Source organism: Pseudophryne corroboree, chromosome 1 (genome assembly GCF_028390025.1).
Source record: "Pseudophryne corroboree isolate aPseCor3 chromosome 1, aPseCor3.hap2, whole genome shotgun sequence".
NCBI lineage: Eukaryota > Metazoa > Chordata > Amphibia > Anura > Myobatrachidae > Pseudophryne > Pseudophryne corroboree.
In genome coordinates this window covers 78954193-78976644 of record NC_086444.1, presented here as the reverse complement: position 1 = coordinate 78976644, position 22452 = coordinate 78954193, and the positions used below count along the sequence as shown (strand labels likewise).

Below are 22452 nucleotides of genomic sequence, written 5' to 3'. Positions count from 1 at the left end.
CGGAGGAGAAGCGTAATCTTGCCAATATGCCATTTACCACACGGAGTGGCAAGGAACGGCTGAGGCCCTGGCCTATGTTCATGGCTAGTGGTTCAGCTTCACATGAGGATGGAAGCACTCAGCCTCTCGCTAGAAAAATGAAAAGACTCAAGCTGGCAAAAGCACTGCAAAGAACTGTGCGTTCTTCGAAATCCCAAATCCACAAGGAGAGTCCAATTGTGTCGGTTGCGATGCCTGACCTTCCCAACACTGGACGTGAAGAGCATGCGCCTTCCACCATTTGCACGCCCCCTGCAAGTGCTGGAAGGAGCACCCGCAGTCCAGTTCCTGATAGTCAGATTGAAGATGTCAGTGTTGAAGTACACCAGGATGAGGAGGATATGGGTGTTGCTGGCGCTGGGGAGGAAATTGACAAGGAGGATTCTGATGGTGAGGTGGTTTGTTTAAGTCAGGCACCCGGGGAGACACCTGTTGTCCGTGGGAGGAATAGGGCCGTTGACATGCCTGGTGAAAATACCAAAAAAATCAGCTCTTCGGTGTGGAAGTATTTCAACAGAAATGCGGACAACATTTGTCAAGCCGTGTGTTGCCTTTGTCAAGCTGTAATAAGTAGGGGTAAGGACGTTAACCACCTCGGAACATCCTCCCTTATACGTCACCTGCAGCGCATTCATAATAAGTCAGTGACAAGTTCAAAAACTTTGGGCGGAAGCAGTCCACTGACCAGTAAATCCCTTCCTCTTGTAACCAAGCTCACGCAAACCACCCCACCAACTCCCTCAGTGTCAATTTCCTCCTTCCCCAGGAATGCCAATAGTCCTGCAGGCCATGTCACTGGCAATTCTGACGAGTCCTCTCCTGCCTGGGATTCCTCCGATGCATCCTTGCGTGTAACGCCTACTGCTGCTGGCGCTGCTGTTGTTGCTGCTGGGAGTCGATGGTCATCCCAGAGGGGAAGTCGTAAGCCCACTTTTACTACTTCCACCAAGCAATTGACTGTCCAACAGTCCTTTGCGAGGAAGATGAAATATCACAGCAGTCATCCTGCTGCAAAGCGGATAACTGAGGCCTTGGCATCCTGGGTCGTGAGAAACGTGGTTCCGGTATCCATCATTACTGCAGAGGCAACTAGAGACTTGTTGGAGGTACTGTGTCCCCGGTACCAAATACCATCTAGGTTCCATTTCTCTAGGCAGGCGATACCGAAAATGTACACAGACCTCAGAAAAAGAGTCACCAGTGTCCTAAAAAATGCAGCTGTACCCAATGTCCACTTAACCACGGACATGTGGACAAGTGGAGCAGGGCAGGGTCAGGACTATATGACTGTGACAGCCCACTGGGTAGATGTATGGACTCCCGCCGCAAGAACAGCAGCGGCGGCACCAGTAGCAGCATCTCGCAAACGCCAACTCTTTCCTAGGAAGGCTACGCTTTGTATCACCGCTTTCCAGAATACGCACACAGCTGAAAACCTCTTACGGCAACTGAGGAAGATCATCGCGGAATGGCTTACCCCAATTGGACTCTCCTGTGGATTTGTGGCATCGGACAACGCCAGCAATATTGTGTGTGTATTAAATATGGGCAAATTCCAGCACGTCCCATGTTTTGCACATACCTTGAATTTGGTGGTGCAGAATTTTTTTAAAAACGACAGGGGCGTGCAAGAGATGCTGTCGGTGGCCAGAAGAATTGCGGGACACTTTCGGCGTACAGGCACCACGTACAGAAGACTGGAGCAACACCAAAAACGCCTGAACCTGCCCTGCCATCATCTGAAGCAAGAAGTGGTAACGAGGTGGAATTCAACCCTATATATGCTTCAGAGGTTGGAGGAGCAGCAAAAGGCCATTCAAGCCTACACAATTCAGCACGATATAGGAGGTGGAATGCACCTGTCTCAAGCGCAGTGGAGAATGATTTCAACGTTGTGCAAGGTTCTGCTGCCCTTTGAACTTGCCACACGTGAAGTCAGTTCAGACACTGCCAGCCTGAGTCAGGTCATTCCCCTCATCAGGCTTTTGCAGAAGAAGCTGGAGACATTGAAGGATGAGCTAACACGGAGCGATTCCGCTAGGCATGTGGGACTTGTGGATGGAGCCCTTAATTCGCTTAACAAGGATTCACGGGTGGTCAATCTGTTGAAATCAGATCACTACATTTTGGCCACCGTGCTCGATCATAGATTTAAAACCTACCTTGGATCTCTCTTTCCGGCAGACACAAGTCTGCTGGGGTTCAAAGACCTGCTGGTGACAAAATTGTCAAGTCAAGCGGAACGCGACCTGTCAACATCTCCTCCTTCACATTCTCCCGCAACTGGGGGTGCGAGGAAAAGGCTCAGAATTCCGAGCCCACCCGCTGGCGGTGATGCAGGGCAGTCTGGAGCGACTGCTGATGCTGACATCTGGTCCGGACTGAAGGACCTGCCAACGATTACGGACATGTCGTCTACTGTCACTGCATATGATTCTCTCCCCATTGAAAGAATGGTGGAGGATTATATGAGTGACCGCATCCAAGTAGGCACGTCAGACAGTCCGTACTTATACTGGCAGGAAAAAGAGGCAATTTGGAGGCCCTTGCACAAACTGGCTTTATTCTACCTAAGTTGCCCTCCCACAAGTGTGTACTCCGAAAGAGTGTTTAGTGCCGCCGCTCACCTTGTCAGCAATCGGCGTACGAGGTTACTTCCAGAAAATGTGGAGAAGATGATGTTCATTAAAATGAATTATAATCAATTCCTCCGTGGAGACATTGACCAGCAGCAATTGCCTCCACAAAGTACACAGGGAGCTGAGATGGTGGATTCCAGTGGGGACGAATTGATAATCTGTGAGGAGGGGGATGTACACGGTGATATATCGGAGGATGATGATGAGGTGGACATCTTGCCTCTGTAGAGCCAGTTTGTGCAAGGAGAGATTAATTGCTTCTTTTTTGGTGGGGGTCCAAACCAACCCGTCATTTCAGTCACAGTCGTGTGGCAGACCCTGTCACTGAAATGATGGGTTGGTTAAAGTGTGCCCAAGGACAATTCCATCTTGCACCTCTTTTTTCTTTTTTTCTTCTTTGCGTCATGTGCTGTTTGGGGAGTGTTTTTTGGAAGGGCCATCCTGCGTGACACTGCAGTGCCACTCCTAGATGGGCCAGGTGTTTGTGTCGGCCACTAGGGTCGCTTATCTTACTCACACAGCTACCTCATTGCGCCTCTTTTTTTCTTTGCGTCATGTGCTGTTTGGGGAGTGTTTTTTGGAAGGGCCATCCTGCGTGACACTGCAGTGCCACTCCTAGATGGGCCAGGTGTTTGTGTCGGCCACTAGGGTCGCTTAGCTTACTCACACAGCTACCTCATTGCGCCTCTTTTTTTCTTTGCGTCATGTGCTGTTTGGGGAGTGTTTTTTGGAAGGGCCATCCTGCGTGACACTGCAGTGCCACTCCTAGATGGGCCAGGTGTTTGTGTCGGCCACTAGGGTCGCTTAGCTTAGTCATCCAGCGACCTCGGTGCAAATGTTAGGACTAAAAATAATATTGTGAGGTGTGAGGTGTTCAGAATAGACTGAAAATGAGTGGAAATTATGGTTTTTGAGGTTAATAATACTTTGGGATCAAAATAACCCCCAAATTCTATGATTTAAGCTGTTTTTTAGGGTTTTTTGAAAAAAACACCCGAATCCAAAACACACCCGAATCTGACAAAAAAAATTCGGTGAGGTTTTGCCAAAACGCGGTCGAACCCAAAACACGGCCGCGGAACCGAACCCAAAACCAAAACACAAAACCCGAAAAATTTCAAGTGCACATCTCTAATATATATATGTGTGTGTGTGTAGATATATGTATATACATATATATATATATATACACAGACACACTAGTTTTACGGACCCAGCATATACTGGGTCACCTCAGTCCCCACCCCCGTGATTGGCTCCGCCCAGTTCTGGAAACCCCCCCCATGAAAATCCTGCGTTTGCCACTGCACCGCCCATATACACATGCTTTTTAGCAGCAATCATCCTTATCTCCTCAAGCCCTGTCCTCGGGCAGTACGGATGGTGTAATGGTTAGCATTACTGCCTCAAAATACTGAGGTCATGGGTTCAATTCCCACCATGGCCCTACCTGTGTGGAGTTTGTATAGTCTCCCCGTACTTGTGTAGGTTTCCTCCCAGGTACTCTGGTTTCCTCCCACACTTCAAAAATATACTGATAACTTAATTGGCTCCCAACAAAAATGAACCCTAGTGTGTGCGTGTACATGGGCAGACCAGGTGCCTCTTATCTGCAGTCAAATTCTGTGTTTCTCTGAGAGATCTGTCTGATCTTTGTGTACGCTTACCTCTTAATAGTCCGCAATCCCATTCACACTTCTGTGATACGCCCACAGCAGACTTATACTGAATGCCCTGGTGCAGCCCAGAATCACCCATTTATCCGCACGTGCAGAGCTGCCTGCCTTCTGGACTACAGTACTTTGAAAAGCCCACAGATCCACAGCGATGCATAACTTCAACTCAGGGCAGCCTCAAACAGTGGCGCAGTGCATAAAATCCACAGTCCATGCATGTCTGAATCAGGCCCATAATGCGTCCAAGTACAGTGACCGTCCCAATGTATGCCAACAATTGTACGGATGGATGATTTGTTGGACCAGACTGAAAGATGCGCTGTGGCACTGAGTCTTCTCTCATGCCTGTAACTGTGCAGGAGGAATGCAGCAAAAATTTCCCACAAGAAAATCACTACACTTGATGGTGGTGGAAAATGCTAGCCCATGCACTTTTCCAGAGTATTCCATAAGTGTTCCATTAGGTTCAGGTCTGGTGACACATAAGACCACATGCATAACTTCAGTGACATGCTCACTATGCCATTGGATGACCACATGGTCTGATTGCAGCAGTTACTCCCCTAACCCTAAGAATCTAGTACCTAACCCTAACCCTCCCCTCCAGCAGTCAAACCCAAATCCTCCCCCCTAGTGTCTAACCCTAACCCTCCCCTCCAGCAGTCAAACCCGAATCCTCCCCCTAGTGCCTAACCCTAACCTTCCAATCCCGCTGCCTAACCCTCCCCTCCAGCAGTCAAACCCAAAACCTCCCCCTAGGGCCTAAACCTAACCTTTCCCTCCCGTAGCCTAACCCTAACCCTCCCCTCCAGCAGTCAAACCCAAATCCTCCCCCTAGGGCCTAACCCTAACCTTCCCCTCCCGCAGCCTAACCCTAACCCTCCCCTCCAGCAGTCAAACCCAAATCCTCCCCCTAGTGCCTAACCCTAACCTTCTCCTCCCGCAGCCTAACCCTAACCCTCCCCTCCAGCAGTCAAACCCAAATCCTCCCCCCTAGTGTCTAACCCTCCCCTCCAGCAGTCAAACCCGAATCCTCCCCCTAGTGCCTAACCCTAACCTTCCACTCCCGCTGCCTAACCCTCCCCTCCAGCAGTCAAACCCACATCCTCCCCCTAGGGCCTAAACCTAACCTTCCCCTCCCGCAGCCTAACCCTAACCCTCCCCTCCAGCAGTCAAACCCAAATCCTCCCCCTAATGCCTAACCCTAACCTTCCACTCCCGCTGCCTAACCCTCCCCTCCAGCAGTCAAACCCTAATCCTCCCCCTAGGGCCTAAACCTAACCTTCCCCTCCCGCAGCCTAATCCAAACTCTTCCCCTAATACCTAACCCTAACCCTCTCCTAACCCTAACCCTCTCCTCCAGCAGCCTAATCCAAACTCTACCCCTAATTCCTAACCCTAGCCCTCTCCTCTCCTAACCCTAACCCTCTCCTATCGCAGCCTAAACCTAACCCTCTCCTAGGGTCTAACCCTAGCTCTCCAACAATCATTACTGTCAACATTGACAAGGGCGGTATTCAATTTTTTTCACACCCCCCCTCCACACCCGTTCTGTTTCTGCTGATGGGTGTGGTATCATCATTTCAGCTCGTTACCCCTGGGGTAGCGAGGCGCCCTATGCAGCTAAACCTGATTACTATGGGTGCGATATGCATGATAACGGGAATCAGTATAGAAAGGAGATTGGGCGTGATATATCATTTTAATACAGAGAATGTTGACGTGGTCACTGCATCCCAACTGCCTCACTGATGTTACAAATGTGCATTGCCGGGTGACGGGTGGTTTATCCTCTGCAGCCCAACAACAATATCCTGCTCTGGGCATTGGTTAGCATGCGCTGAGATGAGAATGGGGAAGAGCAGAGGATTGCTTATTATGAAGCCACCAGTCTTATATAAGTGTCTTACATATGGTCAGCACAGTTTTTACAGCAAACAGTTGGTGTGGAAGTAACATGAACAGGAAGCAGCAGACCTATAATATAACCACATTGGGCAGTAATAAAACAGTTACAAGTCAACTTAGGCTGTGAGTTTGCATAAGACAGGGACAGATGTATTAAGCCTGGTGAAGTGATAAATTGGAAGGTGATAAAGGACCAGCCAGTCAGCTCCTAAATGTCATTTTTCAAACCCAGCCTGTGACTTGGTAGTTAGGATTTGATTGGCTGGTGCGTTATCACCTTCCACTTTATCACTTCACCGAGCTTAATAAATCTGCCCCACAATATGAAAGGTAAACTCTGGTGATTACTAAGGTAATATAGCATTGCTACTACAAGGGGAATGCACTATTAGCACGCCATATGATCATTTCACCCACAATAAAACAGATCTTCACATGACATTGATTTTTTTTTTGCAATGCATTTTAGACTTGTATGTACATTCTGGGTTCTGTATATTATGTCAACAGTGACCATGTCAGCTATCAGCATATTGACACTGATAAAATGTCAAGATGGTCATAATGTCAACAATGTCTTCTTAAGGTAAATGGAACCCTAACTCCCCAACAGAGCCAGATCTAGACTTTGTGGTGCCCCGGGTGAAAAAATAGGGGCGTGGCTTCACTGAGAAGGGGCGTGGTCAGTTATGCCCCCTGTAGAGTTGTGCCCCCTAGTTGCGCCATGCCCCCAGTACTGTGTCCCTTGTAGAGTTGTGCCCCCTAGTTGTGCCGTGCCCCCAGTACTGTGCCCCCTATAGAGTTGTGCCCCCTAGTTGTGCCGCTTAAAAAAGAAAAATAAATGAATACTTACAATCCCCGCTCCTGCTTCCCGACCACTGCTGTCCTCCGTCTCCGCACGCCGGAACCGCTCCTCTGATCTATGGTAGAGACATCATGACGTCTCTCCCATAGCATCGCATAGCCACTAGAGGTCAATTATGACCCCTAGTGTCTATGTGCCGCTCCCACAATGCAGTGTGGTGCGCGATTACTTCATCGTGCACCGCACAGCACCGGGCATCTACCGAGCATCGGGGGCACCAGTAGCTGATCTTGCCACGGAGACTGCGCCCCGGGCAAAAATCCTGCGTGGCCGTAGCAAGATCCGCTACTGCTCCACAACCCTAATGGCAACCTAACCCCTAACCCTAACCCTAGACCTAACCCTAATGTAACTCTAAATATATAATAGCAGTCATCAGCAATTTATTTATTTATTTATTTTGCATGCCTGAAGTAGGTGAAACAAAAAATAAGATTTTACTCACCGGTAAATCTATTTCTCGTAGTCCGTAGTGGATGCTGGGACTCCGTAAGGATCATGGGGAATAGCAGCTCCGCAGGAGACTGGGCACAACTAAAGAAAGCTTTAGGACAACCTGGTGTGCACTGGCTCCTCCCACTATGACCCTCCTCCAGACCTCAGTTAGGATACTGTGCCCGGAAGAGCTGACACAATAAGGAAGGATTTTGAATCCCGGGTAAGACTCATACCAGCCACACCAATCACACCGTATAACTCGTGATACTATACCCAGTTAACAGTATGAAATATAACTGAGCCTCTCAACAGATGGCTCAACAATAACCCTTTAGTTAGGCAATAACTATATACAAGTATTGCAGACAATCCGCACTTGGGATGGGCGCCCAGCATCCACTACGGACTACGAGAAATAGATTTACCGGTGAGTAAAATCTTATTTTCTCTGACGTCCTAAGTGGATGCTGTGACTCCGTAAGTACCATGGGGATTATACCAAAGCTCCCAAACGGGCGGGAGAGTGCGGATGACTCTGCAGCACCGAATGAGCAAACTCTAGGTCCTCCTCAGCCAGGGTATCAAACTTGTAGACTCTTGCAAAAGTGTTTGAACCCGACCAAGTAACAGCTCGGCAAATTTGTAAAGCCGAGACCCCTCGGGCAGCCGCCCAAGAAGAGCCCACTTTCCTCGTGGAATGGGCTTTTACAGATTTAGGGTGCGGCAGTCCAGCCGCAGAATGTGCAAGTTGAATCGTGCTACAGATCCAGCGAGCAATAGTCTGCTTAGAAGCAGGAGCACCCAGCTTGTTGGGTGCATACAGGATAAATAGCGAGTCAGTTTTCCTGACTCCAGCCGTCCTGGAAACATATATTTTCCAGGGCCCTGACTACGTCCAGTAACTTGGAATCCTCCAAGTCCCAAGTAGCCGCAGGCACCACAATAGGTTGGTTCACATGAAAAACTGATACCACCTTAGGAAGGAATTGGGAACGAGTCCTCAATTCCGCCCTATCCATATAAAAAAATTAGATAAGGGCTTTTGCATGATAAAGTCGCTAATTCTGATACCCGCCTGGCCGACGCCAAGGCCAACAGCATGACCACTTTCCACGTGAGGTATTTTAGCTCCACGGATTTAAGTGGCTCAACCCAATGCGACTTCAGGAAATCCAACACCACGTTGAGATCCCACGGTGCCACTGGGGGCACAAACGGGGCTGACTATGCAGCACTCCCTTAACAAAAGTCTGAACTTCAGGCAGAGAAGTCAGTTCTATTTTGGAAAAAAAATCGATAGAGCCGAAATCTGGACCTTAATGGAACCCAATTTTAGGCCCATAGTCACCCCTGACTGTAGGAAGTGCAGAAATCGACCTAGCTGAAATTCCTCCGTTGGGGCCTTCCTGGCCTCACAGCACGCAACGTATTTCCGCCATATGCGGTGATAATGGTTTTCGTTCACTTCTTTCCTAGCTTTAATTAGCGTAAGAATAACTTCCTCCGGAATGCCCCTTCAGGATCCGGCGTTCAACCGCCCTGCCGTCAAACGCAGCCGCGGTACGTCTTGGAACAGACAGGCCCCCTGCTGCAGCAGGTCCTGTCTGAGCGGCAGAGGCCATGGGTCCTCTGAGATCATTTCTTGGAGTTTTGGGTACCAAGCTCTTCTTGGCCAATCCGGAACAATGAGTATAGTTCTTACTCCTCTCCTTCCTATTATTCTCATTACCCTGGGTATGAGAGGCAGAGAAGGGAACACATACACCGACTGGTACAGCCACGGTGTTACCAGAGCGTCTACAGCTATCGCCTGAGGGTCCCTTGACCTGGCGCAATATCTTTTTAGCTGTTTGCTGATGCGGGACGCCATCATGTCCACCTGTGGCCTTTCCCAACGGTGTACAATCATTTGGAAGACTTCTGGATGAAGTCCCCACTCTCCCGCGTGGAGGTCGCGTCTGCTGAGAAAGTCTGCTTCCCAGTTATCCACTCCGGGAATGAACACTGCTGACAGTGCTAACACATGATTTTCCGCCCATCGGAGAATCCTTGTGGCTTCTGCCATCGCCATCCTGCTTCTTGTGCCGCCCTGTCGGTTTACATGAGCGACCGCCGTGATGTTGTCTGACTGGATCAGCACCGGCCGGTGTTGAAGCAGGGGTCTAGCCTGACTTAGGGCATTGTAAATGGCCCTTAGTTCCAAAATATTTTTGTGTAGGGAAGTCTCCTGACTTGTCCATAGTCCTTGGAAGTTTCTTCCCTTGTGTGACTGCCCCCCAGCCTCGAAGGCTGGCATCCGTGGTTACCAGGACCCAGTTCTGTATGCCGAATCTGCGGCCCTCTAGAATATGAGCACTTTGCAGCCACCACAACAGCGACACCCTGGCCCTTCGAGACAGGGTTATCCACCGATGCATCTGAAGATGCGACCCGGACCACTTGTCCAACAGATCCCACTGGAAGATCCTTGCATGGGACCTGGTGAATGGAATTTTCTTCGCAAGAAGCTACCATCTTTCCCAGGGCTCACGTACATTGATGCGCCGACACCTGTATTTGTATTAGAAGGTCTCTGTCTAGAGACGACAACTCCTTGGACTTCTCCTCCGGGAGAAATCCTTTCCCCTTGTTCTGTGTCCAGAACCATACCCAGGAACAGTAGACGCGCTGTAGGAACCAGCAGCGACTTTGGAATATTCAGAATCCAGCCGTGCTGTTGTAGCACTTCCCGAGATAGTGCTACTTCCGACGAACAACTGCTCCCTGGACCTCGCCTTTATAAGGAGATCGTCCAAGTAAGGGATAATTATTCGGCCATTACCTTGGTAAATACCCTCTGTGCCGGGGACAGACCAACGGCAACGTCTGGAATTGGTAATGACAATCCTGTACCCCAATTTTGAGGTACTCCTGGTGAGGAAGGTAAATAGGGACATGCAGGGGAGCACCCTTGATGTCCAGTGATACCATGAAATTCTCCAGGCTTGCAATAATCGCCCTGAGCGATTCTATTTTGAACTTAAACCTTCATATATAAGTGTTCAAGGATTTCAATTTTAGAATGGGTCTCACCGAACCGTCTGGTTTCGGTACCACAAACATTTTGGAATAGTAACCCCTGCCTTGTTGAAGGAGGGGTACCTTGATTTCACCTGCTGGAAGTACAGCTTGTGAATTTCCGCCAGTACTACCTCCCTTTCTTCGAGGGCAGCAGGCAAGGCTGATGTGAGGTAACGGCGAGGGGGAGTCGCCTCGAACTCCAGCTTGTATCCCTGTGATACTACTTGCAGAACCTAGGGATCCACCTGTGGGCAAGCCCACTGGTCCCTGAAGTTCCCGAGACGCGCCCACACCGCACCTGTCTCCACCTGTGGAGCCCCAGCGTCATGCGGTGGACTCAGAGGAAGCGGGGGAAGATTTTTGATCCTGGGAACTGGCTGTCTGGTGCAGCTTTTTCCTTCTTCCCTTGTCTCTGTGCAGAAAGGAAGCGCCTTTGACCCGCTTGCTTTTCTGAAGCTGAAAGGACTGTATCTGAAAATACGGTGCTTTCTTAGGCTGTGAGGAAACCTGAGGTAAAAAAATTTCTTCCCAGCTGTTGCTGTGGATACGAGGTCCCAGAGACCATCCCCAAACAATTCCTCACCCTTATAAGGCAGTGCCTTTAAAAGTCAGCATCACCTGTCCACTGCCGGGTCTCTAATACCCTCCTGGCAGAATGGACATTGCATTAATTCTGGATGCCAGCCGGCAAATATCCCTCTGTGCATCCCTCATATATAAGACGATGTCTTTAATATGCTCTATGTTAGCAAAATATTATCCCTGTCTAGGGTATTATATTATCTGACAGGGTATCAGACCATGCTGCAGCAGCACTATTCATGCTGAGGCAATTGCAGGTCTCAGTATAGTACCTGAGTGTGTATATACAGACTTCAGGATAGCCTCCTGCTTTTTATCAGCAGGCTCTTTCAAAGTGGCCGTATCCTAAGACGGCAGTGCCACCTTTTTTGACAAACGTGTGAGCGCCTTATCCACGCTAGGGATATCTCCCAACGTGACCTATCCTCTGGCGGGAAAGGGTACGCCAGCAGTAACTTTTTAGAAATTACCAGTTTCTTATCGGGGGAACCCACGCTTCTTTACACACTTCATTCACTCATCTGATGGGGGAACAAAACACTGGCTGCTTTTTCTCCCCAAACATAAAACCCCTTTTATGTGGTACTTGGGTTAATGTCAGAAATGTGTAACATATTTTTCATTGCTGAGATCATGCAACGGATGTTCCTAGTGGATTGTGTATATGTCTCAACCTTGTCGACACTGGAGTCAGACTCCGTGTCGACATCTGTGTCTGCCATCTGAGGTAACGGGCGTTTTTTTGAGCCCCTGATGGCCTTTGAGACGCATGGGCAGGCGCGGGCTGAGAAGCCGGCTGTCCCACAGCTGTTACGTCATCCAGCCTTTTATGTAAGGAGTTGACATTGTCGGTTAATACCTTCCACCTATCCATCCACTCCGGTGTCGGCCCCACAGGGGCGACATCCCATTTATCGGCCTCTGCTCCGCCTCCACGTAACCTTCCTCATCCAACCTGTCGACACAGCCGTACCGACACACCGCACACACACAGGGAATGCTCTGTCTGAGGACAGGACCCCACAAAGTCCTTTGGGGAGACAGAGAGAGAGTATGCCAGCACACACCAGAGCGCTATATAATGCAGGGATTAACACTATAACTGAGTGATTTTTCCCCCAATAGCTGCTTGTATACACATATTGCGCCTAAATTTGGTGCCCCCCCTCTCTTTTTAACCCTTTGAGCCTGAAAACTACAGGGGAGAGCCTGGAGAGCTGTCTTCCAGCTGCACTGTGAAGAAAAAATGGCGCCAGTGTGCTGAGGGAGATAGCCCCGCCCCCTTTTCGGCTGACTTTTCTCCCGCTTTTTTAATGGATTCTGGCAGGGGTAATTTATCACATATATATCCCTGGGACTATATATTGTGATGATTTGCCAGCCAAGGTGTTTATATTGCCCTCAGGGCGCCCCCCACCCCCAGCGCCCTGCACCCATCAGTGACCGTCTGAGGTGTGCATGAGGAGCAATGGCGCACAGCTGTAGTGCTGTGAGCTACCTTGTTGAAGACAGAAGTCTTCTGCCGCCGATTTTCAGGAACACTTCTTGCTTCTGGCTCTGTAAGGGGGCCGGCGGCGCGGCTCCGGGACCGAACATCAAGGTCGGGTCCTGCGGTCGATCCCTCTGGAGCTAATGGTGTCCAGTAGCCTAAGAAGCCCAAGCTACCACCAGTTAGGTAGGTTCGCTTCTTTTCCCCTTAGTCCCTCGTTGCCAGCAGATCTCACTGTAAAATAAAAAACCTAAAATATACTTTCTTTCTAGGAGCTCAGGAGAGCCCCTAGTGTGCATCCAGCTCAGCCGGGCACAAGATTCTAACTGAGGTCTGGAGGAGGGTCATAGTGGGAGGAGCCAGTGCACACCAGGTAGTCCTAAAGCTTTCTTTAGTTGTGCCCAGTCTCCTGCGGAGCCGCTATTCCCCATGGTCCTTACGGAGTCCCAGCATCCACCACGGACGTCAGAGAAATCCCCAATAACCAGCCCTATCACCTGTTTTTTACCAAAAACACATAGGAATTTATACTGGGTCCTATATGTTTTCACCCACAAATGAAACCTTTTTTAGGGTGAAAAAAAAACGGGGATTAATTTACTTGCCCTAAACTAACATCGGGCATAAATCGCGTTACACCCCTGTTTTTTTCTCCCAAAAATGATCTGGGAAAATTAAATATCCTCCATTTTCTCCATTATGGACATCATTAGTAGAATATACTGTAGCAATGTTTGTTTTGAACACCTTTTCCTCATTGCACTTATGTTCTATAATAAATGGAACCTATTATCTAGCTGTGAATTCTTAGATAGTTATATCATTTACATGGAGAGCTTTAAGGGGCATTTTTACCAACAACCATATATAAATGCGGTTGTGGTAAGAAAATTACAGTTGTGGCTAGAACATTTTGTTCCAACACGCAATTCGGTCATTGGACTAAGGTTGGGGTGCCAGGACACAGCTTCTGAAAAGCTACAGTACCACTATCACTTTACTTCTGGATTCGACATTGGAACGCATACTGCACATGGCCAGCCATCAGCCCATGTATGCATCAGCTGTGCATCCACAAGGTCCCTCCCTGGCAAATTTTGTGAAAACGTAGCCCATAGGTTACTATAACGCCATTTTTAGATGGTGTTAGCTGCTGGAGCTTAGTAAATCCGACTTGCATAGCAGCTCCTGTAAAAGCTATAGGGCTGCTTTTGCTGTCGGAAAAGGAGGAGCCGCAGCAGCTATCAGAGATACCTGCTGTGGTCTCTCCGTTTTGCATTTAGAGAATACTTAGAATTTGCAGGAATGATTTCATATGTTTTCAGGGGATTTCCCTCAAAATAGCTTTAATAAATATGGTAATAAACATATGGTTTTTACATGGAGACCTTGCATAGGGAATTGGATCAAAGAGAACAGAGAAGAAATAATTGAGCTATATTGTGTATACTTTTTTACATTGATAACTGAATACAGTATATCACTTTATATATTGACAGCTACAAGATGTCAGCAATGAACTTGAGTGTTATTCGTAAGTCGCGGCCATTCCCTCCAGACCAGCAGTTATTACGGTGGGTGGAGCACATCATCCAGTCAGGAGGAGGCGGCCATCTTCATCCCTATTCTTATCAGCAGCCCTGGTATCAGCAGTATCTGCTGGATGTCATTTTATTTTTATGTCTATCTATCGCTCTCATTCTTTATCTTATTGTTAAAATATTCAAACTTCTTATTGGTAAAATATGTTTTGCTACAAAACAAAAGATGTCTTAATTGTTTTGCGGAACGGTTGTTATAGCGCTGGAATTTTAATAAACGCCACTTCAAAAGTTTGGGCCATTGATGAATAAAGTATTTATTGCATTATGTATATTTAAGTAACTGATACCAGTCAGTAACTGAGGTGCACATCACCCAAAATCTTTTTCATGGGGTTTAAGTATTTATTATTATTTTTATTATTATTGTCTATATAGCACCACCCATACGGCAGGACAGTCCTCCAGAATTGGGACATGTAACCTATAAGCAGTGCTGCAAGTATAAAAAAATTCTTAGTGGTACAATTCACATGTGCCACAAGGGGCGTGGCCAATGAAAATGGTGGCATGTCAACATGATACACCACCCATTTTTCATCATACCTATATAGTGGTTTCTCACAATGGGGAACCTCTGAAGAAATGTATACTCCCTGGTCAGAGAGCGTGTTCAGTCGGTATTCACAATTCATGTAGGAAATCCCATATTCCGGAAGATGCCTGTTTGTGTAGGAATCTTATAACAGTGGTTCAACCAGAGTCATGCGACCTGTGTCATTTCTACCCCCTGCGTATCCCAGCCACACCATCATCTTCCCCCCGCATTTCTCAGCCACACCATCATCTTCCCTGCTACTCTCATCCTGCACCCTTTAAATCTGTTTCTCTCATTATGACTTCTTTAATTTTTATCTCTCAGCCTGTCCCCTCTTCACTCTGTGTCTCTCAGACTGCCCCCCTTCACTGTGTCTCTCAGCCTACCCCCCCTTCACTATGTTCACTATGTCTCACCACCCCTCCTTCACTCTGTGTCTCTCAGCCTGCTCTGCCCCTGTTCACTTGCAGCCAGCCACTCTGTATTTCTGTATGAGGCATGCAGGGCCTGAGGGGTTAATCCATCTGCTCAGCCCCGCATCAGACACCTTAGCCTGGAAGTGGGGTACGGGGAAGGAGCAGCTTCCAAGTCCTTCTCATCCCCAAAATACCAGAGGTGCTGGCCTCCCCTGTCATCTGCTTCCCGCCCGCAGCCGAGCACTTCCCCGCCCAGTGGCAGAACTTGTGAGTGGTCGGCCCAGGAACAAAAATAAAATATACTTTGGGCACCCCTCATCCACCCTATCCCAAATTCACAATATTCAATACAGCAGTGGGTGACAGGGATAGGCAGAGGGTGACAGGGACAGGGTGAAAGGTATAAGCAGTGGGTGACAGGTATAGGCAGTAGCTGACAGTGAGAGCGTGACAGGTAGAGGCAGAGGGTGAAAGGGAGAGGCAGTGAGTGAGAAGGATTGGCAGTGAGTGACATGGAGGGGCATTGGGTGACAGGGATAGGGTGAAAGGTATAGGAAGTGGGTGACAGGGATAGGGAAGTGGGTGACAGGGAGAGGGTGAAAGTTATAGACAGTCAGTGGGTGACAGGAATAGGCCGTGGATGACAGGGAGAGGCAGTGGGTGATAGGGTGAAAGGTATAGACAATGGGTGACAGGGAGAGGGAAAAAGGTATAGATATTGGGTGACAGGATAAGCAGTGGGTCACAGGGAGAGGCTGACTGAGAGGCAGTGGGTGACTGGGATAGGGTGACAGGGAGTAGGTGACAGATATAATAAGCGGGTGACAGGGATAGGCTGACTGAGATGCAGTGGGTGTCTGGGGTAGGGTGACAGGTAAAATCAGCTGGTGACAGGAATAGGCTGACTGAGAGGCAGTGGATGACTGGGATAGGGTGACAGGGAGTGGGTGGCAGGTATAATCAGCAGGTGACAGGAATAGGCTGACTGAGAGGCAGTGGGTGACTTGGATAGGGTGACAGGGAGTGGGTACAGGTAAAATCAGCGGGTGACAGGTAAAGACTGACTGAGAGGCAATGGGTGACTGGGATAGGGTGACAGAAAGTGGGTGACAGGAATAGGCTGACTGAGAGGCAGTGGCTGACTGGCATAGGGTGACAGTGGATGACATGTAAAATCAGCAGGTGACAGGAATAGGCTGACTGAAAGGCAGTGGGTGACTGGGACAGTGTGACAGAAACAGGCTGATTGAGAGATAATAGATGACTGGGATAGGGTGACAGGGAGTGGGTGACACGTATAATCAGTGGGTGACAGGAATAAGCTGATTGAGAGGCGGTGGGTGACTGGGATAGGGTGACAGGAAATGGGTGACAGGTATAATCAGCGGGTGACAGGAATAGGTTGAGAGGCAGTGGGTGACTGGGATAGGATGATAGGGAGTGGGCGGCAGTCATAATAAGTGGGTGACAGGAATAGGCTGACTGAGAGGCAGTATTTGACTGGGATATGGTGACAGGAATAGGCTGACTGAAAGGCAGTGGGTGACAGGTAGGGAAGCCAATCCCGGGCCATTTTTTCAATCCCGGGTATCAGGATTGAAAAATGGCCAATCCCGGGATTCCTGGGATTGGTTTTTAACTATGTGGCCACCCACTCGCCCACGCCCCGTCCTGGGTGACTGAGGAATAGGCTTACTGAGAGGCAGCAGGTGACTGGGATTGGGTGTCAGTTATAATCAGCGGGTGCCAGGAATAGGCTGACTGAGAGGCAGTAGATGACTAGGATAGGGTAACAGATATAATCAGCGGATGACAGGAATAGGCTGACTGAGGGATATTGGGTGACAGGGAGTGGGTATCAGGAATAATAGTGCAAAATAAGAACTACTGTAGAACATAAGGGTATGATGTCTTTGTGTAAAATAACAGGGGAAAAACCAAAATGCTTTAGTTCCAGAAATTGCATGTACATTTGGTTTCCCAACACTTGCGGGCGCTAATTATGTAACTATAAGGTGTTGCTCTACTTACTATCCAAGGTATTTGTGTGTCTAGAATGGTGCAGTGCACATGGGTTCCCTACCAGGGGTGCAAGTTCATACCAGGTGCCCGGAGCAAAATAGAAGGTGGTACCCACCCAGTGGCTCCAACTTGTACATATGCTGACGTACCAGCGACTCGCCAATGGTACATCTGGGAGAATAAAGATTCCTTATTGCCTCTAATTGTGGCAATAAGGAATCTTTATTTTTGGGTGCTCACTGCAAATGATAATAAATAGAGCCCTGAGGAGGGGTTTTATCAAAGCTCGGAGAGAGATAAAATTGTGAGAGATAAAGTACCAGCCAATCAGCTTCTGGCTTACATTTTACAGGCTGCGTTTGAAAAATGACAGGAGTGGATTGGTTGGTACTTTATCTCTCACAATTGTATATCTCTCTGAGCTTTGAGAAAGCCCCCTAAAAGTTTTATTATAATAATTAGTGTATTTCCTTAAAAGAAGTCCTGCTCTCCTTTCTTTCTTCATATAAGACACAACAGCAGAGCTTAGCTCACACACTTTGATCTGTTACCACACAATCACATTCCAAGACTCTTCAGCTCAGGGAAGTTTCTAGAAATTTGGCTCCCAGTTTGAGATTTAATAATGCGCCAAACCCCTCCCCCGACCCCACTGACCTAAAAAAAATGCGCCCCCATAGATATAAAAAACACAAATTTGCACGTGCAGAAGACACGTGTGCTCCCAACGAGGGGGCATGGCCTTGCTAAAGTGAGCGTGATCTTATTAAAATGGGCGTGGTCTAGCAGGAAAAGACTACCTTACACCCCAGTCTTTGATCCTGCACCAACAGAGCTTGGCCACCACAGGGAAAAAAATGTATATTCATATTAAGCTCTACACAGTAATGCCCCTTGCACCATATTATGCCCCCTGCACCATATTATGCCACACACTGCAATGCCCATGATACATTATGCCCTACAGTAAAGCTTCTAATTACTTTTAAATTACCTGCTCGTTGCCAAGGGTTTCATGCCCTGGGTGTCATGCTTGTTGCCAAGGGTTTCATGTGCTGGGTGTTATGTTCGTTGCCAGGGGTTTCATTGGCTGGGTGTTTTGCTTGTTGCCAAGGTTTCATGCTCTGTGACGGTTGTCATGCTTGTTGCCAGGAGTGTGTAATGCTAGTTGCTGGGGGTAATGCTAGTGGGAGGACAGAAACCTATTGTGGAGCAGAAGGGCACGATAAAGAGGATGTATTTGGAATCCTGGCATTTGGAATACTGGCAGTTAGAATGCTGGTGCTGGAATACCAACAGCTATCAGAATGGCGACGCCGGGATACAGAATGTAAGTTTGCCGGGGAGGGTTAGGGTTAGGCTGTGAGGGAGCGTTAGTCTGCTGGGGGAGGGTTAGGTTTAGGCTGCGGGGAGAGGGTTACGTTTAGGCTGCAGGAAGGGTGGGTTAGGTTTAGGCTGCAGGAAGGGAGGGTTAGGCTGTAGGGAGAGAGGGTTAGGTTTAGGCTGCTTGGGGAAGGTAAGGGTTAGGCTGCAGGAAGGAAGGTTAAGTTTAGGCTGCAGGAATGGTGGGTTACGGTTAGGCTGCAGGGGGAGGGTTAGGTTTATGCTGAGGGGGGGAGGGTTAGGTTTAGGCTGCAGGGGGAGGGTTAGATTTAGGCTGCAGGTAGGGAGGGTTAGGTTTAGGCTGCGAGAAGGGAGGGTTAGGCAGCAGGGAGGGCTAGGTTTAGGCTGCGGGGGAGGGTTAGGTATAGGCTGCAGGAAGGGAGGGTTAGGCTGCAGGGAGGGAGGGTTAGGTTTAGGCTGCAGGGATAGAAGGTTAGGATTAGGCTGCAGCGAGGGAGGGTTAGGTTTAAGCTGCAGGGAGGGAGGGTTAGGTTTAGGCTGCAGGGAGGGTTAGTTTGCAGGGAGGGAAGGTTAGGTTTAGGCTGCAGGAAGGGAGGGTTAGGATTAGGCTGCAGGGAGGGAGGGCTAGGTTTAGGCTGCAGGGAGAGAGGGTTAGGATTAGGCTGCAGGGAGGGAGGGTTAGGGTCAGGCTGCGTGGAGGAAGGGTTAAATTGCAGGGAGGGAGATTTAGGGTTAGGAGGAGGGTTAGGATTAGGGATGGCCATCGGTGTGTTCGCCATCGATGGCAAAACTGTGAGTGGCCATCGATGGTCACAAACTATGCTATGGGAGACCATCGATGGTTTCACTCATCGATGGCAATCCCTGTTATGTCTGTGAATGACCCGCGGGCCAATCACAGACCAGGGATGGCAAAACTATTCGACATCGGCCGTAAACAATCGATGATTATGAATCATCGATGGTCGATGGCCATCCCTAGTTAGGATTAGGGTTACCTTCCTCCACCTTCCCTGTCGGGATTTCAAGCAGTCGGGATGCTGGTGTCAGTATTGTGACCGCTGGCATCCTGACTGCCGATATTCTGTATCCAACCCCCGAAAGAGAAATCACCAGGACAATGCAACTGATGCCATTTTGCTAGGGATGCAACCAGGCCTGGCGCTACCCACTGATAAAGCTGATTATCTTTACAGGAATGAAAGCTATACCTTAAACATACCTTAAATACACTTTAAACCTTTAGCCGCTGCGGCCGCTATACTTAATTCACACTCTACGCACCTTTTACGCTATTAGCGTACAGAGTCCCGTACAGTGTACGGACTTTGCGTACACACGCCGCGCTGATGGTACAAAGTACTCACAGCGCGTACACACCCAGAGATACACTTTAAACCTTCTACAGCAGGGCTGGCCAAACCGGTCCTCGAGATCTACCAACAGTTCATGTTTTCCAGGCCTCCTGGAAATCTGTAGAATTGTCAGTTAGGAATGAATGCAGCACATCTTAATTAGTAATGACTACAATTGTGCTCCAGCTAGGTGTTCTGGAAAATGTGAACTGTTGGTAGATCTCGAGGATCGGTTTGGCCAGCCCTGTTCTACAGCAATGCAATGCAATAATAATACACTTTAAACCTTAGCAGGGCAATGAGGACACGACACCAATTGTGATTTTACCGCTGGGTTCCGACACCACAGTGGATTATTTCTGAAAGAGGGTTTACAATACAAATTATACACTACAATACAAGACAATATAACAGAATAATGGCTACAGTCAATGTACATACGTGATTGGAATCGCTTGCGCAACCCGGCCGGTCCCCGGTCATCTGATAGATAACGTTGTGAGTCTTGTGCCAGGCCAGGCTGCAGCAGGCTTTATTTATACAATTCTTCCAAAAGCAATACAATGGATACTGTAATCCCTTGGTCCATTGGACACAGGAATGCACTTTTACAGTATAGGAGAGGTCATAGGTCGATTTGAAAAGGTAGGCGTTGTCTTTCCCAACTGCTCTTGTGGGTGGTCTCCTCTGGATTCCCGCCGCATACATAATATACAGTAAATACAGTTTATATCTATATTCTGCTTCTGCACATAACTATCCGCAGGAACATGCGATCTTCCGCAGACCAACACCGGAATGTTACCCTTAAAATACCCTACAGCTGGATACCAAACACCACCTTATAACCTTAGTCTGTCCCCTCTTATCCTGAAAAGGTGAATCCCTTTGTTCTGGAATCATTTAAACTGTTGTTACTTTCTGATGTGGTGCAGGGGGACTATGTGTACAATGTGCACTATTTGGATTAAATATGTAATGTGTTTTGATAGCTCTCCATGCATTCACAAACTCTACCGTAAATACCCATACCACGCGCTGATGCGCACGACCGCGGGAGCGACCATACGCAAATTGCGAATATGTGCACGCACAGCAGAACAAGTACACGCGCGGAGGCCATCTGTGTGTTGTTTGTACGTGATGTGTATACTGCAATATTTTTCGACTTTGACACCACTCAGCAAAGGGATGCAGTGCAGGTAGGCGCCAGGGTGGAGAGGCACTCTCCCTGCCCTGCATCCCTGTGCTGAGCCACCTGTTCCCACTTCTGCCGGCTGCTGTGCCTGTCAGACTGTGACAGGCAGCAGCGCCGGCAGCTTTAAGTGTCCTTTCCACTCCCTGGCTGTGTGACAGCACGGCCACGCAGTGTGCACTATGCAGGAACTGAAGACCTGAAAAGGGGGCGGAGCTACATGGAATGGAGGGGCGGAGCTACACGGGGCCAGGCTGATCATGATGAGGAGGAACTGGAGGCCACACTTCCTTTGGTAAAGAGAGTGAGTGAGCTTGAGAAAGTGTGTGTGTGTGTGTGTGTGTGTGTGTGTATATATCTGTGTGTATGTATGTGTGTGTATCTGTTTGTGTATGTGTGTGTGTATATGTCTACATCTGTGTGTATGTATGTGTGTGTATTTGTTTGTGTGTGTGTGTGTGTGTGTGTGTGTGTATCTATGTGTGTGTATGTGTGACTGGGTGGGCAAAATGTGTGTAAGCAGCACTATAGTACCACAGGTGGAATTTTGTGTCAGCAGCACTACTACGCATAGCCAGATTAAGGGGGTGATGCAGGGCATACTGTAACCCAGGCCCTCCCTTTGTCAGGGGGCCCCCAGCCAGAGCACACTGACATCACTAGCTCTCCCTTTTATATGACAGCAGCCAGAATGCTAGCAGGACAGTATGTACAGTATGCAGTGCTGGCAGAGACACAGGAGTATCATGTTTCATGAGCTACCGATGGAGCATTCCGACTAGAGGACAGATAGGAGGGAGGACAGAGCTGTAAGTGGCACAGGGATCCCAGCCTCTCCTCCCCTCCACCTGGAGTCCTGTGTTATCTAAGGAGGGTTTAGAGAGAGAGACACACACACACACACGGTCCTCCTTAGTCCTGTCCCAGTGTGTAAGGCTGCTGCTATTCTTGCATGTGACAAGATAAATTATAGATTTTATTATGATATGTGTATTATTATTTTTTTGTCTTTGTTCCACTACAAGAAAATTTGATAAAATAGTTGTCTTTCAATTAGGTGGCACTATAAACAGCCCCAGGCATTATTAAACTATTAGTTTAAAACTAATATACACCATTGGTTTAAATTTAATGTACACAATCCATACCACCCAACATGACCTGTTTCAGGAGGGATAAAAAGCTCTCTATCTGGACTTCCCTCTTAATTTATGATTGCGATCACCTGTGTTGAAATACCTTCTTATAAATAAAATAGTTCAACAGAGGTGACACCAATCATATG

At 48.4% G+C, this 22452-nt stretch overlaps 1 protein-coding gene across 2 annotated transcripts in view; it reads left to right on the top strand.

Moving 5' to 3' along the window:
* LOC135056112 (UDP-glucuronosyltransferase 3A1-like) overlaps positions 1-14531 on the top strand; it is a 118487-nt gene extending 103956 nt beyond the window's left edge. For both annotated transcript variants that reach the window (XM_063960884.1, XM_063960891.1), the window contains one exon: positions 14196-14531. In XM_063960884.1, the coding sequence (XP_063816954.1) occupies positions 14196-14472 (277 nt within the window). In that variant the 3' untranslated portion in view covers positions 14473-14531. The remainder of the gene's footprint in view (positions 1-14195) is intronic.
* Positions 14532-22452: the final 7921 nt, after the last annotated feature.